This window comes from Pelodiscus sinensis, chromosome 5, assembly GCF_049634645.1.
Source record: "Pelodiscus sinensis isolate JC-2024 chromosome 5, ASM4963464v1, whole genome shotgun sequence".
Classification (NCBI taxonomy): domain Eukaryota; kingdom Metazoa; phylum Chordata; order Testudines; family Trionychidae; genus Pelodiscus; species Pelodiscus sinensis.
The window spans coordinates 13,490,017-13,504,564 of NC_134715.1; the positions used below are offsets into that span (position 1 = coordinate 13,490,017).

Below are 14,548 nucleotides of genomic sequence, written 5' to 3' on the forward strand. Positions count from 1 at the left end.
CTCCTCATCTCCCTCAAAAAAAACCCTGGGGAAAAAATTCTGTCGAGGAAAAAAAAGGGGGAGACCAAAGTTGTTGAGCAAAAAAGAAAAAGGACCCCGAGAGTTATTAAGCAAGAAAAATAAAACACAGCATTAAAAATAGCATTAAAACAGCATGGCCCCCTTTAAGAAAAGTCTTTAGGCTTTTTGCCGGTGGCCATCTTGTTTTCCTGATCGGAGCCAGAAGGCAGCTTCCCTGCGGAACCAGATAAGCGGGGGAGTCCGGGACACAGGTCCGGGGTGGGGGGGAGGGGGGAGACCTGGTTGCTGAGTGTGTGTAGGGTTGCCAGGTGTCTGGTATTTTTGCCTCCTGGCAGGACCCCAAGAGTTATTAAGCAAACAAATAAATAAATAAAATAAAACAGCATGGCCCCTTTAAGTGTGTGCAGAGTCAGAATAGGGATAGGAAGAGGAGAGGCTGAGCACTAAGACCCAGGGAAGGCATTGCTTCCCCTTGCTCAGGTCTTTAGTCTTTTTGCCAGTGGCCAACTTGTTTTCTTGGTCAAGCCAGAAGGGAGCTTCCCTGCGGAACCAGGTAAGCAGGGGGTCCGGGGGCTGGGCCCAGTTGCTGAGTGTGTCCAGTATTTTCGCCTCCTGGCAGGGCAAAAAACCCAGAAAATACTGTTCATTTTAGGTGTCTGGTATTTTCTGAATTTTTTTTACCGGACAAGAGGCGAAAATACTGGACTGCCTGGGTCAATACCGGACAACTGGCAACCCTAGGAGGCTGAGAGGTTCTTACTCAATTTGAAAGGCAGACCTACAGCGGTCTGGACCTGGTGTGAGCCACCAGATCCTGGACATAGCTCCGCTGCGTCTCTGCAGTTTCAATGTAGTAGGAACCAAGCTGCCTGCACGCTTGGCTCCTATTAAATTTAAACTGCAGAGCTGCAGCGGCCTCTAATCATTGTATCGAGTCATTGGTCATGTATCTGCTACTTAACATCCTTACCCCATATAGAGCAAGCTAAAACCAGGACTTTATTTAATACATAAATAAATAGCATAATTCCCGTGGACTTCTGGCAGCTGGGATTTGGCTAGACACCAAACTTTAACAGGAAAAGGGTAGTTACATCTCCAGATCAGGCTTGAAGTGAACAAGTTTGCACTTTGCTCTTCATATCTTACCTGTCCTATGGATCAATCCAAGCTTTAGTCTCAAGGGCTGTCAGTCTAGCATATTGTATTACCACCTGCTCTTTTTCAGTACGCATCTCATTGTTGCTAGAAAAAAAAGTAATTGTGCTATTTTAGTAAATTATAGAAGTCAGAGGGTATTCATAACATATGTTCTAAAACAGAAGCGCTGAGTACCAACTGCTCCAGCTGAGGTCAGTAGGAGCTGCAGGTGTTTAATATCCATGAAAATCTGGCCCTTTTGAAAGTTTTACCCTTAGATGAGATATTAGAGCTGTTTCAATGGCCAAGTGTAGGCCACTTAGCCTTGTCTCAGAGATAAAAGATAGACAAGATAATATCTTGGGTTCATCGCTTTTGTGACAGAGTTCTATGTCCCTGTGTTGCTTTCCTCTGAGAATTTAAAGGTAGCGTTGGGTATAGTATTCTGTACCAATGGTTCATGATATTTTTGCAGTTGTCTTTTGCAACATTATGGTAAGTAAATACAGTGATGCAATGTTTTATTAATGGTGCAAGATGTGAAATTATTACACTCTTTAGCCCAGACTCAGGAGCTGACTACCCTTATATGTGACTAATCTGTAAGGAGAGCTAATGGTACAAATCATTAGCACACAGACTTCTCTCCATTTGTCCATGCAAATGCTATCTTTCCCTCAACCCATTCATGTCTCTCCTTATTATGCATAGGTATCTTTGGACAGAAGCTGGAAGACACAGTCCGGTATGAGAAGAGATATGGGAACCGTCTGGCACCAATGTTGGTGGAGCAATGTGTGGATTTTATTCGACTGCGGGGGCTGAAGGAGGAAGGACTTTTTCGACTTCCAGGCCAGGCTAACCTTGTGAAAGAGTTACAGGATGCATTTGACTGTGGAGAGAAGCCATTATTTGACAGGTAAAATGCACAAAATTGCCTCTAGCTTAGGAGGTCTAGACTAGAGCTTGAGTGATCCAGTGCAGTGGTTCCCAACCATTTTTATACCACAGACCAGCAAACGCATTAAAACAAATTTGCATAATGAATATGCAACTATGCAAATAAAATGTTACCAGTCTGCCAAAAGCCCCAACCCCCAGAGCCACGCAAAGAGCTGGCTTCAGTGGATGGTTGCCGCAGCTGAAGCCGGCTGTTTGCAGTGGCTCTGGGGGGGGGGCAGATCTGGAGTACTCCCCAGCCCCCCAGCACCAGCCACTGACCCCAGAGTTCCCTGCACCCAACCCCCCTCAGTACCAGCCTCTCACCCTCAGAACTCCCCCAGTGCCAGCCCCCCATCCCAAATGTCTCAGTGCCCAGTCCCCCGTCCCTTAGAGCCCTCCCACCAGACCCCCTAGTGCCAGCCTCCTATATACAGACCCCACTGCATCCAACCTCCCAGAGCCCCCCTAGTACCAGCCCCCAGTCCCCAATACTAGCCTCATCCCCAGAGCTCCCTAGTGCCAGTCCTGCCCCCATGTCTCCCCAATACTAGCCCTGCCCTCAGAGCCCCCCAGTGCCAGCTCCCCACCTCAGATGCTCCAGTGCCCTCCAGTGTCAGCCCCCCACCCCTTAGAGCACCCCAGCACTAGCCCCACCCCCGGAACCCTCAGTGCCTGTCCCGCCACCCTCTCCTAACCTTGCACTGCCTCACAGCCACCAGCTGAGTGCTGCTACCTGGGTCACAGCTGCTCTAAGGCTGCCGTGCCGGGCTCTGCGCAGCAAACCACTCTTCTGTGTCTGGGAGGAGACCTCACCCCTGCCCTGGTTCGAAGAGAGGCAGGGCAGGACACACCTTCCCAACAGCCACGGCAGAAGGAACTAGGCGGTTGAGAACTGCTGATCTAGTGTACGGTGAGATAAATGGCATCGAATCCTTCCTGAGCCAGTGTGGTTTGAAGCTTTGTAACTTTTGCTGACTTAACATTTCCAATTAACAGGCTAGTGTTTACTTCATTTCTCACTACTGCAAATGATCTCAGTGTGTTTTGGAGACATTCTTTTTTGTTGTAGTAGTAGTAGTAGCTTAATATTTATGCCAGTTAGGAAGTGTATCATAAGCAGTTAGGCTTAATTAAAAATGTCCAGACCCGTTTAACCTTATCACCCCTAGGAATAGATTGGTGGTGGGTTTTCTTATTCTGTTGCATCAAGAAAAATGTTGTATTATCACTAGCTGTTCTGTTAGCTATTGAAGTAGATGGAAGGCATAGAAGAAATTAAGGTTGGTGTCACATTTATTTTTTTTTAAATGGAAGTGGTTTAATTATAGTCACTTGTAAGGGTCAAATTTCACATGGTTTGGAGGGTTCAGGTCAGATTAGCATCTAAATGGTCAGCTAATTATCCAAAACTTAACCATAAAATAGGAACTTTTTGGACTCAGAAAAGAGTCAGTGTCATTCTCTCAGTCTTTGATGGTCTTTACCTTACATTGGCATCTTCACCCATCTCTGAATGTAAGAGCTTGATTTAAAGAGAATTCTGCTCTGAAAATGACAATGTAAATATGGCAACATGTATCAGCAGGAGTCAATCACAGTCATTTTTTACTATTGCCAGGATAATGTACCTGAGGGATTGAATCAGAGATCTGCACTGCTAAAAGCATGAGACCTCTATTCTAGGAACTGGAGGAGTGTTCGTAGTAAGATCTGGTAGAAGAGGCGATACATTACACAGAACTAGTGGGTTGTACCAGCCACTGTAACTCTGGGAGAGTGATCTAGATTCCTATGCCAACTAAATTCCATTTATAGACTGTTGAACTTTCGTTCTATTGAGATTAGATCTTTGGTAACACCACTACCAATTCCTTAAAAGAGGAGAGGGTTGAATAGATGTGTTGGAGGGAGAGGGGAGTTGCACTTGTTCTTCAGGATATTTGACTGTTATTGGTGCCTGAGCCAAAATGAATCAGATTTTAGCTGGTGTGTGTGTCTGATCATTAGAAAATATTTTCATCTCCTCATAAAATAACCATATATCACATGGCATTGGAGTGATATTGCAAGGATCAAATGTTGTGAGGCCATTTTCCCATCTATTCTGCAGATCATGAAGGTGGTAGTGCACAGGAAGAACAAAAACTATTGCTTTCATGTCAGCTTTATTACTTTTTAAATGAAAAGTGGACTGCAGGGCAAGCTTGGCTGGAGAAGAGCTTGATAGGGTTAGAACTACAGCAACTGATGCTGTTAGAGGGATGAATTCTTGCATCAGACTATAAAAGCATACAATTTTTTTAGTTTGTTAACTAGAAAGATATTGCAGAGCTATGCTACGGGGAAAGGCATGTTTTTAAAAAGCAATGGGAAAACGACAGTAGCTAAATGAATTCTTTGAATTCATTTTTCCTTTGTTTTGTCCTTTAAGCTAAATGTGAGTAAAGATATCTCTGGTAATGGTGTTGCCAGAGATGCAGATGAACTGACATTGGGGTACAAATGATCTTGAATGAGACTTTCCTATGCCCCTAGGCCAAATGATTGAAAAGAAAATTGTATTTTAAACAACCCATGGAGATGCTATGTCTAACATTCCAGACAGAGGTGCTGCTTTCAAGTGATCTGCAGAGCTCATCTATTATAAAACAAATGAGTTGAGGGCTGAGCAGCATGAATATTTCTCTTGGGTTTCTCTCACAACACCTGCATCTCACTAATGAGCCTTGAGAAAAAGCTTGCTGTTTCAGCTTGAGAGAAAGAAATGGAGAAGAGGTTTCATGTGGTGCTGCTGTAAAGCGGACAGTGACCACAGTGGAACTAGCTCGAAACGTTGGCATTAGTTACCTCGAGTTCTCTGGTACTGCCCCTTTTCTTCAGAAGCTTATGTATTTGTGATTCACCCCACCTCAGATTTTTTTTTTTGCTTGCTTATTTTCCCTTATTCTGGGGGTCAGTGTGGTGGGATCAGGGATACACCACTGGCTGGTCTGGTAGTTAAGAGATTGAGTTCTTTTCCTGACTCTACCACTGTGATGTTGGGTAAGGTTCTTCTCTACATCTCTGTTTTCCTTCCCAACCTATATCTTTTCTGGTTTGACTGAGGGTTGCTCAGGCCAGGCACTGCCTCTCACTCTGTGCTTGGACAGTGCTTAATATAGTGAGACTCTTATTTTTGTTGGGACTCCTAGATGCTACTGCAGTATCAATAATAATTTAATTCTGCTGTTCCCATCTCCCTCGAGCCCTTGTGCAGGCATTCAGGATTACCCTGTACTGTGGGGAAGGAGAGACCATGCTGTTGATATACCCTTTCTCCCCTGCACTACTCTGGGTGTGTATAGACTACAGGGCTTTTTCAAAAAAAGTAGCCTTTTTTCGAAAAAACTTCCTCTGCGTCTAGACTGCTGCTGCATTCTTTCGAAAGTAAATCGAAAGAACGCAGCAGTTTTTTTGACCACGGAAAACCTCGTTTTATGAGGAATAATGCCTTTTTTCAAAAGTGCTCTTTCAAAAAAAGGCGCTATGTAATGCAAACTGTGCTTTTTCAAAAAAGAGCATCCAGACCGCCTGTAGTAGTGGTTGTAGTGTAGGGCTTCATTAGCCATGGCATGAGGGGGTAGACCACATCCCTCATGATTCACAGTAGCATGTCCACATCCCTGACCCGGATGTTGCGCTCAGGGAAGAAGGTGCCAGCCTCTAACTTCTGGGGCTGGAGTTGCAGAGAATGTGGGCGTCATGCACCTTCCCTGATTAGCCAATAAAGATGTCTGTAAACTGGCCATGGTGGTCATCCAGGGTCTGCAGGACCATTGAAAAGTATCAGTTGATGTACTGCGCTTCCCGTTGGTCAGGAGCCCAGAGAATCAAAGGGGTTGCCAGAGCCTTTGGGAGGTCCCTGAGCCCCCCCCCTCTGTCCCCCCCAAACACCTCAGTAGCCACACCATAGCAGGGACTGGAACTGGAGAAGGAGCAGGGACTGGGACTGGAGCCAGGTAGGTCAGGAGAGCCTGGACGGTTGCACGCATGTTATGTCCCTTCTGCAGCAGTTCAGTCTATGTGCATCGTCCTGGAGCTTCCCCCCACCATCCCCTGTACTCCAACCCCCCTTTTCCTAGGGTTCCCCTTTCCAGTTCTTCCCCTCCTCCCCAGGTCTGCAGCCTGAGAGTGCCTTATCTGCATGACAAGGGCCTTGACGGTCGACTTCCTCATGCTGAACTGGTTGTTCATGGATCAGTAACTGTTGAGCATGGGGAGCTTTCAGACAGCTAAGGTGACCCACTTCTCCAGGGGGATGGCGGGTTGCATCTGGGTGTCCCATTGCGTGTGGGCAGGGTGAGCCAGGCACGGAGCTCCAGGAACATCTTCTTCCTCATATGGAAGTTCTGGAGCTGCTGCTGGTCTTCCCATTTCTCCACGATGAGCTGGTCCCACCAATCAGAACTGGTGTCCAGCCACCAGAAGTATGGCTTTCACAGTGGGGTGTGGTGCTTCCGCATACATGCAGAAGGTCTCCTCTAATAGCTCAGGGTCGTGTTCTGCAGGGCCAGGAGGGCAGCCTGCAGAAACTGCAGCACGGCAGTTTGGGAACGTCGCATGCCCAGAGGCAGCTTTGCTGTCCCTCAGGGCTCATCTGGACTATGCCGAGTGCCGAAAGAGGCACTTCCGATCTCACTTTTGAAAGCGGAGCTTTTGAAAGTGAAAGTAGTTTGGACGCGGCTTTTTAGGTGAATCCCCCACCCCTTTTTCGAAAAGCCACTTTTCCTTAAAAAATGAGGTTTACATGGCTTTTCAAAAAAGCTCTGCTTTCAAAAGTGAGACCGGGGAATTTGCACATCATCTCATCGTCTAGACTACAGGCTTCTGTCGACAAAGAGCGTCTAGACTACATCTAGTTCTGTCCACAAAGCAAGCTGCTTTGTCGACATGACAGTGTAGACACAAAGGACAGTGTAGATGCAATAATGCCTTCTGTCGACAGAACTCTGTCGAAAAAAGGTGTTATTCCTCATAGAATGAGGTTAGCAGCCTTTGACAAAACTGCTGAGTTCTGTCAACGTTATGTCGACAGAACTCAGCAGCAGTGTAGACACAGGTATAGTTTTGTCAACAAAAGTCCACCCTTTGTCGACAAAACCCTGTAGTCTAGACACACCCAATGAGCCCTCAGAGAGGTAGGCGAGTAAGCAGAAGAACCTCAGAAACGGCTGTCCAGGGGGGTCCCTTTAAGCACACGTCTCAGATAGCTTTAGGCAGCAGCTCCAAGAAGCAACTTCTGACTTAATACCCTGCCTGAACTGGTTCCTGGTGGCCTTCAATGCGAGATAGCATCCAATCTGTGTGGATGCTATCTTTCGAAATAGCATATTGCTATTTCATTGCGCTTTTTGTGTAGAGATGCTTTATTTCAAAATAAGCTTTTCCAGAAGATATCTTCTGGAATAGTTTATTCTGAAAGAAGCTTGCAGTGTAGACACTGCAATTCTCCTGCCCCCTCCCCCCCCCCCCCAGCCAGACACCCTACCAGGAGTGTACTCGCAATCAAAATAGGCCCGGGAAATGGGTTGAGAACGGCCCTCCCCATGATGTCACCCCTGTGTCATGTCCGGCACATTGCGCAGGCGGCAGGTCGGGCTCTGCGTGCCGCACGCAGCCCGGACGCGGAGCCGCTCGGAATGAGGGGCAACGGCGTGTGGACATAACAGCCCACCGGACGACGGCCCACCGGGAAATTCCCGGTATCCCGCTGGGCCAGTCCGCCCCTGCACCCTACTCCCAACCTGCTTCTGCAACCTACTTCCCACCCAGACCTCTCACCCCCCTACACCTCACCTCCCGCCCAGTTCCTGCACCCTATCCCTATCCCATTCACTGGCAGCCCTGTGAATGGGATAGGGATACTTACCCCTGCATTTTTTGCCCCACACCAGACCTTGAGGGCCCTCCAGAATCCATCAAACCTGGAACTTCAGAGTAAATCTGGCCTCAGGCCTTGAACCTCAGTTCTTCCTGCCTCTCCCCCCACCATGGAGGTGGAGCACCAGGGGAGTGAGGTGTTTCAGTTGGGGGCCACATCAGTGAGGGTGGGAGGGGGGTGGAGGGTTTTTTTTCCCCCTTCTCACTTGTGTGGTCCCCAACTGATTTTTTCTGTGCGTCAGTGACCGCTGACCCAAAAAAGGTTCCCCGCTCCTGCCATAAATGTTGAAACCTTTTGCTGAAACTATTTGACATAATATTGTATCTAAAAATGAAGCCTGGCCAACAAGCCCCCAGTTGGATCCCAGCCCCCATCTGGCTGCAGTGTCATAACATTCCTGCACCCCCACACACTCCAGTCTTGTGCTCTGAGTCCATTATACACCCAAATCCCCTGCCCTGAGCCCCTCATACATCCCAACCCAGACTTCTGTACACCTGTATCCCCAGTCCCCTGCCATAATAGTCACATAATAACACAGCTTGAATGAATATATGAAGCTGTATTTGACCATTTATGATGTAAATTTCAAAGAAATGTGCAAAAAGATGCAGCAGAAGTCCCATTAAATAAAGTCTGTGAGTACAATGTTTCATTTATGCTATTATTAATCATTATGTCAATTATCAATAATATTAAGTTGTATATTTTCAATCATGCAAATGGGCATTCTTTGTTGACCACTTGTTCTGAATTTTTATGTAGTTTGGCTCTTTGGTTTGAAAAGGGTGCCAACTCCTGATCTAGAACCAGAGTTTGCTGAAGTGCTAAACCAGCTTCTCGTAACAGTAGATTTTTCTGCACATGCAGAGAGAATCTTTTCTTCATTTCAAGTCAATAACTAGTCATTCAAAGTTAAGAAACCATTGACAACTGGAAAATTAGGAAAGCTAGTTTTCCTCTTCCAATCTATGATTTAAAAATTGATATGAGAAGATGAAGTTTACCACTTCTAAAATCTTGAAGGGCGATCAGTTCAGTTAGCTAACTATATATACCGTATCTTATTTCTGTTGTTTAATAAATCAGTTAATTTTAAATGCAAAACAGCTTTAATAAAAAAAATCATATGTATCTATCCAGCACATTTAAGATAGTTTTATCTAATTTTAAAATGCTGTTTTATGCTTTTTAATTGAATTTGTATTTCCATCCAAATAAAGCTTGATGCAAAGCACAAAGTAAACAAATAATTTAATAAATAAGAAATGCATCAGTGACCATTTTCTAATATAGTAAAAAATAAAATCTAAAAATCCGAATAAATGTTAGTGAAATTATATAATTGTTTAAATATTTGTGCACAGATATAGAATATTGGTCAGTTTATTAAGAAGAAACACCAAATTTAATGCAAAGGCTGTATTTAGTTGCAACTCAGCATGTTTTAATGATTATGAAACAGTGATATTTAGCTTGTTTGCTGATTTAAATCATTATTAAAATTGATTATTTAAATTTCTTTGATTTAAACGAATATGCCTTGATGGCTGAATAAATATATTTATAATTATGTGCACAAAATCTTTCAAGATCAGTTATTTATTGTGTAAGATTGGCTTGGCGACTCCTCCACCAATTAAAAAAATAATGTCAGATTTTCTTCAGTATGTAAATTTTTTCTAAAAGAAAGCAAAATTGGATTTCTCTTTTTATATTTCTTTCCATCTACTGTTCATTGCAATTATTATGTGATTATATGAAAGTCAGTATCTCTCAGGGAAGGAAAAGTATTTGAAATGTTACTGAAACAGACATAAATATTAATGCAGGAAGATTTTCATAGCTATTTCCAACAATGAACAAGCTCTTCAGTGAAGTTTAAAATTCAGTAGTTTGTGTCTTTTTGTGACTCTCTCTCTCTCTCTCTCTCTCTCTGTGTGTGTGTGTGTGTGTGTGTGTGTGTGTGTGTGTGTGTGTGTACATATACTTCTAAAAGGCTTACCCAGCAGGGCAGTGAGCTGGTGGGGGAGGTGCAGGAGTCAGGGCAGGAACTTGGGGTGTGAGGCGGGGAGTTCAGGAGTGAGAGTACGAAAGTGAGAGTTGGGGCATGAGGAAGGGCTCAAGGTGGAGAGTCCCAACCAGCACTAGGGATGTTAAAATGTGTATAATTAAGTAACCATGTAATCGCTGAAAATTTCAGCCAGTTGATCCCCAGCCTGTAACAATGCTTGGGTTTCTTCTGTCTTAGGTGCAGGACTCTGCACTTGTCCTTGCTGAACCTCATCAGATTTTTCTTGGCCCAATCCTCTAATCTATCCAGGTCACTCTATCCCTGCCCTCCAATGTATCTACCTCTCCCCCTAGCTTACTGTCATCTGCAAACTTGCAGAGGGTATAATCCATCCCCTCATCCAGGTAATTAATGAAGATGTTGAATAAAACCGGCCCTAGAACAAATCCATGGTGCACTCCGCTTAAAACTGACCACCAGCCAGACATCGAGCCATTGGTCACTACCCGTTGAGCCCAACAATCTAGCCAGATTTCTATCCACCTTACAGTCCATTTATCCAGTCCATGTTTCCTTAACTTGCTGGCAAGAATATTGTGGGAGACCATATCAATAGCTTTCCTAAAGACAAGGAATATCAAATCCACTGACTTCCCCATGTCCACAGAGCCAGTTACCTCATCAGAGAAGCTAATCAGCTTGATCAGGCATGACTTGTCCTTGATGAATCCATGTTGACTATTCCTGATCACTTTTCCCTCTTCCAAGTGCTTCAAGATGGATTATTTGAGGATCCCCTCCATGATTTTTCTGGGGGCTGAGGTAAGGCTGACTGGTCTGTAGTTCCCTGGATTGTCCTTCTTCCCTTTTCTAAAGATGGGCACTACATTTTGCCTTTTTCCAATCATCTGGGGTCTCTCCTGATCTCCACGCGTTTTCAAAGATAATGGCCGAAGGCTCTGCAATAACATTTGCCAACTCCCTCGGTACCCTTGAATGCCGAGTAAGTCTTCTAGTATATAGATATATAAACATGTAGTCAGGGAGGTGTATATATTATTGTACAATTAATGCTTCCAAAAAACAAAAACCTTCATAATATTCTTTTATAGCTGTGGCTTCTTCTAGAGAAGAACACTGTACATAAAAGCAAAATGTTTCATGCTGTTCTGTTCAGCATTGCTACAATCTGAGGAAGTAACCTGTAAGTGGCAGCAGTATATGATAGCTAGCAGTCTCTAAAGGATGAATTATGTTGTTAAAATAATCCAAAATGTGGAATTGGATGTGAGGAATGTTTATATACATTTAATTACTGGAATTGTCAAAGCACACACATTTTGGGACCCATCTGGCTATAGACTATATAAATAAGATTCTCAAGGTCGTAAGCATATCATGTTGAATTCTTAGTGTATAGATATAGAGAATGAGGCTGTTTGCCTTATCCTGCCTTGCTTCAGCTCCATCCCTGGGACAGCTGGTGTTGGCTTCCCTGCACCTACCTGAGGATGTCCTGCAAGGAGAGGAAAATGCAGGAAATACACAAAAGAGCAAGGGCATGGAGTACAATGTTAACTGTGTCCTTCTTAATATTAACTAAAGAATTTACTATTAAGGCCTCAGTCCCGCCCGTATCTCCCAGTGGGCATTGAGGTTGCCAAGTAGTGAAACAAGTGTAGTTCTGATACAACAATGAGGGAGAAGACTAAACAATATGGTTTGAACCATATGGTACAAAACTCAGTTATTTGGATGCCAAGTGGGGTGAATGAGTAGGGCTAGAAGGGATCCACCATGAGTAAATTCTCTTGCCCTCTTTCTTAGAGGACATCAGAGCCCATTCCAGCTATTTATATATATTATCCCAGGCTGCACAGCAGCTGTAGGTGTGCTTCATTGAGTCCATGCAGCTGCTCCATAGCCTGGAGTGAAGTATTCTTCCTCACATACACACCTCTGTCTGTCTGTCTGTCTGTCCAGACAAGACTGGGTGCTGGGCAGATGATTTTAACCCACATCCATACTTCTTGCATTAGCACCTTTCTTATTTGCATGTCCTTGCACCCGGCAACTCATTTGAGCAAGAGAAGGAGGCCACTACCTGGTTTTGGTCCCCAGAAAAATGCCACAAAGAAACAGACTAACTTGTGTAAACTCCGAAGCCCAGCAGTCTTTACAATACTTTGTCCCATTGTTCATTGTAGGATAGAACTCCCAGGGAAAGACACTGCATTGCACGCTCTGCAGATTTTTCTGTTATAGGACATAGCAACAGCTGTGTTGTTCAGGGCTTATCTAGACTACACTAAAGTGTCGAAAGAGGATATGCAAATTCTGCGGGAAAGTAATTTAGACACAGCTTTTTCGGTGAACCCTCCCCCCTTGTCGAAAAGCCGCATAAACCTCATTTTTGGAGGAAAAGCAGTTTTTCAACAAAGGGGGGGTGTTGCTTAAAAAGTCCCGTCTAAACTACTTTTACTTTCGAAAGCTCTGCTTTTGAAAGTGAGATCGGAAGAAGATATGCAAATTCCTCTTTCAACGCTTTAGTGTAGTCTAGATAAGCCCTTAATGAGGTAGCAAGTTGGGCCACATACCTAACATAAACAGTAATAGAGATGTAGCCATGTTTGTCTGGGCTTGCTGAAACAAAAGGCAGGACTATGCAGCACTTTACAGACTAACAAGATGGTTTATTAGGTGATGGTTTATTAGGCCAGGCCCACGAAAGCTAATAAACCATCTTCTTAGTCTGTAAAGTGCTGCATAGTCCTGTCTTTTATTCTCACGTAAACAATGAGGACCACCTCTGTGATGTGAACTGTGAGCCGAAAACTTACAGTCCTAGAGGCAGAGGGGGATAGCAGCAAACACCATTAGCATTTTATGTAACAGATGATATGGAAATATTGACTGCATTTATTAACTGCATAGTAACTGCCAGAAGGAGTTTCTCTCTCCCCTTTCTTCTGCACACCAGCCAGATCAGTACCTACAATAAGTGTTACACTTATCAATTGTTGGCCTCTGCAGGTACTCTCTCCTCTTCAGCTCTGGTACAAGCAGAAGCATTGTGCCTGAAAGATCTTCTACTTAATAGTTTCCTCCATTTGTTAACTGGCAATGATGGATGTGAGAACACCAAAATCTTTGATGTTTACCTGGGCCATTAATCCTAATCTGATCATCAAAAACTCTGGCCCTATCCCTGATTCATTATTGATGACTATCAAATAGTGTACTCCTCTTACAAAGTGAAATTGTCATTCAGCATTGAGGGAAAAACGAATTCTTTCCCAGTCTTCTTATGTTAGAACGCTCTTGGGCATGGCTTGACAGCTAATTGCCCTCTTACCACAATGGCCAATGGCCCATTCCCCAGCCAGCTGCTGCCATCTCTCCTTGTTTTTTTCCTGTCAATATGGTCTTCCCTTTTTAATTCTTGTTCATGTTATTTTCTCTATCACATAAAGACTTTCATTCCGCACCCACACTCCCTCTGTTCCCTCCCCTAGGAGATACCATTATCTCCAGTGCCGTAACTAGCTAATTTTGCACCTGAGGCAAGAATATAAAATTGCGCCTCCTCATGGAAACAGTGCCTGTAAGGAGCAGTCAGTGTTGATTGTCCTCGCTGCAGGCAGGAGCACTGATGTGGCGTGTGAGGCACGAGTAAAGATAGCTTAGTAGCTGTCTTAAAATAATTAATTTTCTGTATTATTTTTCTATGCCCCCTCACCTATGTGCCCCAGGCAAGTGCCTCACTCGCCTCATCCTTGTTACAGCACTGATTATCTCCCTGGCTTTCTTACCCAAAGGCTGTTTGGTATCAGGGCCAACTATTAGTGGCTCAAAGCTAGCTAATTAAACAATTAACAAAACTATCCAAAGCCCAAGATTTGGTGGTGATGGGAGACTTCAACTATCCAGACATATGTTGGGAAACTAACACGGCGAGGCACAGGCTATCCAATAAGTTTCTGGACTGCATTGGAGACAACTTTCTGTTTCAGAAGGTTGAAAAAGCTACCAGAGGAGAAGCTGTTCTGGATTTGGTTTTAACAAATAGGGAGGAACTAGTTGAGAACTTGAAAGTGGAAGACAGTATAGGGGACAGTGATCACGAAATAATAGAATTCATGATCTTAAGGAAAGGTAGAAGGGAGACCAGCACAATTGAGGTAATGGATTTCAGGAAGGCAGATTTTGATAAGCTCAGAGAACTTGTAGGTAAGGTCCCATGGGAAGCAAGACTGAAGGGAAAAACAACTGAGGAGAGTTGGAAGTATTTCAAAGGGACGTTGTTAAGGGCCCAAAAGCAAACAATTCCGCTGTGTAGGAAAGATAGAAAATATGGCAAAAGACCAGCTTGGCTTAACAAGGAGATCTTGCATGATCTCAAAATAAAAAAGGAGTCATATAAAAAATGGAAACTAGGACAACTAACAAAGGATGAATATAGGCAAGCAACACGGGAATGCAGGGGCAAGATTAGAAAGGCAAAGGCACAA

General features: G+C 44.2%; 1 protein-coding gene across 10 annotated transcripts in view; it reads left to right on the forward strand.

The window, feature by feature from the left end:
- ARHGAP24 (Rho GTPase activating protein 24) overlaps positions 1 to 14,548 on the forward strand; it is a 339,006-nt gene that overhangs the window by 284,836 nt on the left and 39,622 nt on the right. For all 10 annotated transcript variants that reach the window (XM_075929535.1, XM_075929532.1, XM_075929536.1 and 7 more), the window contains one exon: positions 1,873 to 2,080. In XM_075929535.1, the coding sequence (XP_075785650.1) occupies positions 1,873 to 2,080 (208 nt within the window). The remainder of the gene's footprint in view (positions 1 to 1,872; positions 2,081 to 14,548) is intronic.